Raw genomic sequence first — 1,530 nt, forward strand, 5'->3', positions numbered from 1 at the left:
TACCTGAGTATTGAATGTGAATACTTTTGACACCTCTGCACCTGACTAGTTTTTGAGATTTAAATCTGAAAACCAATTCTTGGATGAGGAAATGACTCTCAGTTCTTGTGAACCTGATTTTTGTACATATTGCAGTTTAAGGACAAATTTAACAATACATTCAGATCAACCACTATATTTTTCTAGTTTGAAAATCCCATCTCAGATTTGAAATCTGAGGGGATGATTGAACTAAAAATATTTTTTTATAATTGAGCCATAATGTCACTTTTAATTGTTCATTTACGATGGAAAACAGTCTTTTGTTTATTTTAGTATTTATTCAATAGTGTTGCTCACAAGTCACATGTAGAAGTAGCTTGTCTGGTCTAGGTGATATGATCAATCTTAGATGTCATAAGAGATATACTTCTTTTGACCATTTAAAATTGAATTTAAAATTAATTTTAAATGTGGTTTCTGTCCAGACAATACAACTCCAGTACACACACTGAATGTTTAAATTTTGTGTTTTTTCTCACTTTAAAAAGGATCCAATTTATCGTGCTCATTTTCAGGTCCATATATGTATTTTGGTTTTCAATTAGAACATATTTACATGCTTTAATATCCAAAAAACACTTTATTTTTCTAAAACTGTCTGAACGTACCTGTGTTCACCCTCTGTCTGAAACACTCCCTTTTAGCACCTGTCCCTTTAAGAACACCTCCCAAAAAGTGTGTTCTGATTGGTCAGTGTTTTGGGGTTTGGGTTTTTGCCCTTGCGGAGATTCTACACCGTCATTGCAGCCGGGGAATGACTGTAACAACCCTGGAGCGGCACTAACATTTTGGTTTTTGTTTCTAAATACGGGCTGTGTGCATTTCTCTGTGAACTGAGTCTTTTAATACTTCCACAGTATTTACTGTATTTAGCATCTAAACCTGCTTTTAAAACATTTTAAACCACACAGTGCATTCTACACATTAGAGCAGTTAGGATGTTACATTGTGTCTAAGCTCAGTAAGGTTAGTGTGCTAGCCATGTTACTATGGAACATGGCTAAGGAGGTGGACAGGAGGTGGAGCTGTCCCGACAGGAAGTGACTCACCACCAAAGGGGTCAGTGGCATTGTAAGATGTATCATTATACGGATCCGCTGAAAACACAGGCACACACAGTGGCTCATCAGTCTACACTTCAGACACACTGATGACACACTGAAGGAAAAGATTTCACATTATGTCAAAACAATCCAACATTTCATTGTCTTCTCTCTTCTGCCGCAACCTGAAGAAATATAATTAAAAGGTTATGATTTGATGCATCTTATGTCATGTCATGACATCATCTCTAGATTGGAGATTTGTCTCCCTCAATTTGGTATGGATGGTGTGTGATCAAAACATGCACAGCAGACATTAAATAATAGAGAGAGCAGGACCACAGAGTTCATACAGTGTTACGTCAGACTAGCTCAGGAATATTTGAGGATATAACTCAACGTCAGTATGGGATTCTGTGTGTGTGTGTGTGTGTGTGTGTGTGTG

General features: G+C 36.9%; 1 protein-coding gene across 26 annotated transcripts in view; it reads right to left on the reverse strand.

Annotated features, from left to right (window-relative positions):
- The window catches only part of nfasca (neurofascin homolog (chicken) a), a 185,394-nt gene that overhangs the window by 57,461 nt on the left and 126,403 nt on the right, over positions 1 to 1,530 (reverse strand). For 22 of the 26 annotated variants that reach the window (XM_032513140.1, XM_032513153.1, XM_032513152.1 and 19 more), the window contains one exon: positions 1,092 to 1,139. The exons of the other annotated variants lie outside the window; for them this stretch is intronic. In XM_032513140.1, the coding sequence (XP_032369031.1) occupies positions 1,092 to 1,139 (48 nt within the window). The remainder of the gene's footprint in view (positions 1 to 1,091; positions 1,140 to 1,530) is intronic. 26 annotated transcript variants of the gene reach the window in all.

This window comes from Etheostoma spectabile, chromosome 4 (assembly GCF_008692095.1).
Source record: "Etheostoma spectabile isolate EspeVRDwgs_2016 chromosome 4, UIUC_Espe_1.0, whole genome shotgun sequence".
NCBI lineage: Eukaryota > Metazoa > Chordata > Actinopteri > Perciformes > Percidae > Etheostoma > Etheostoma spectabile.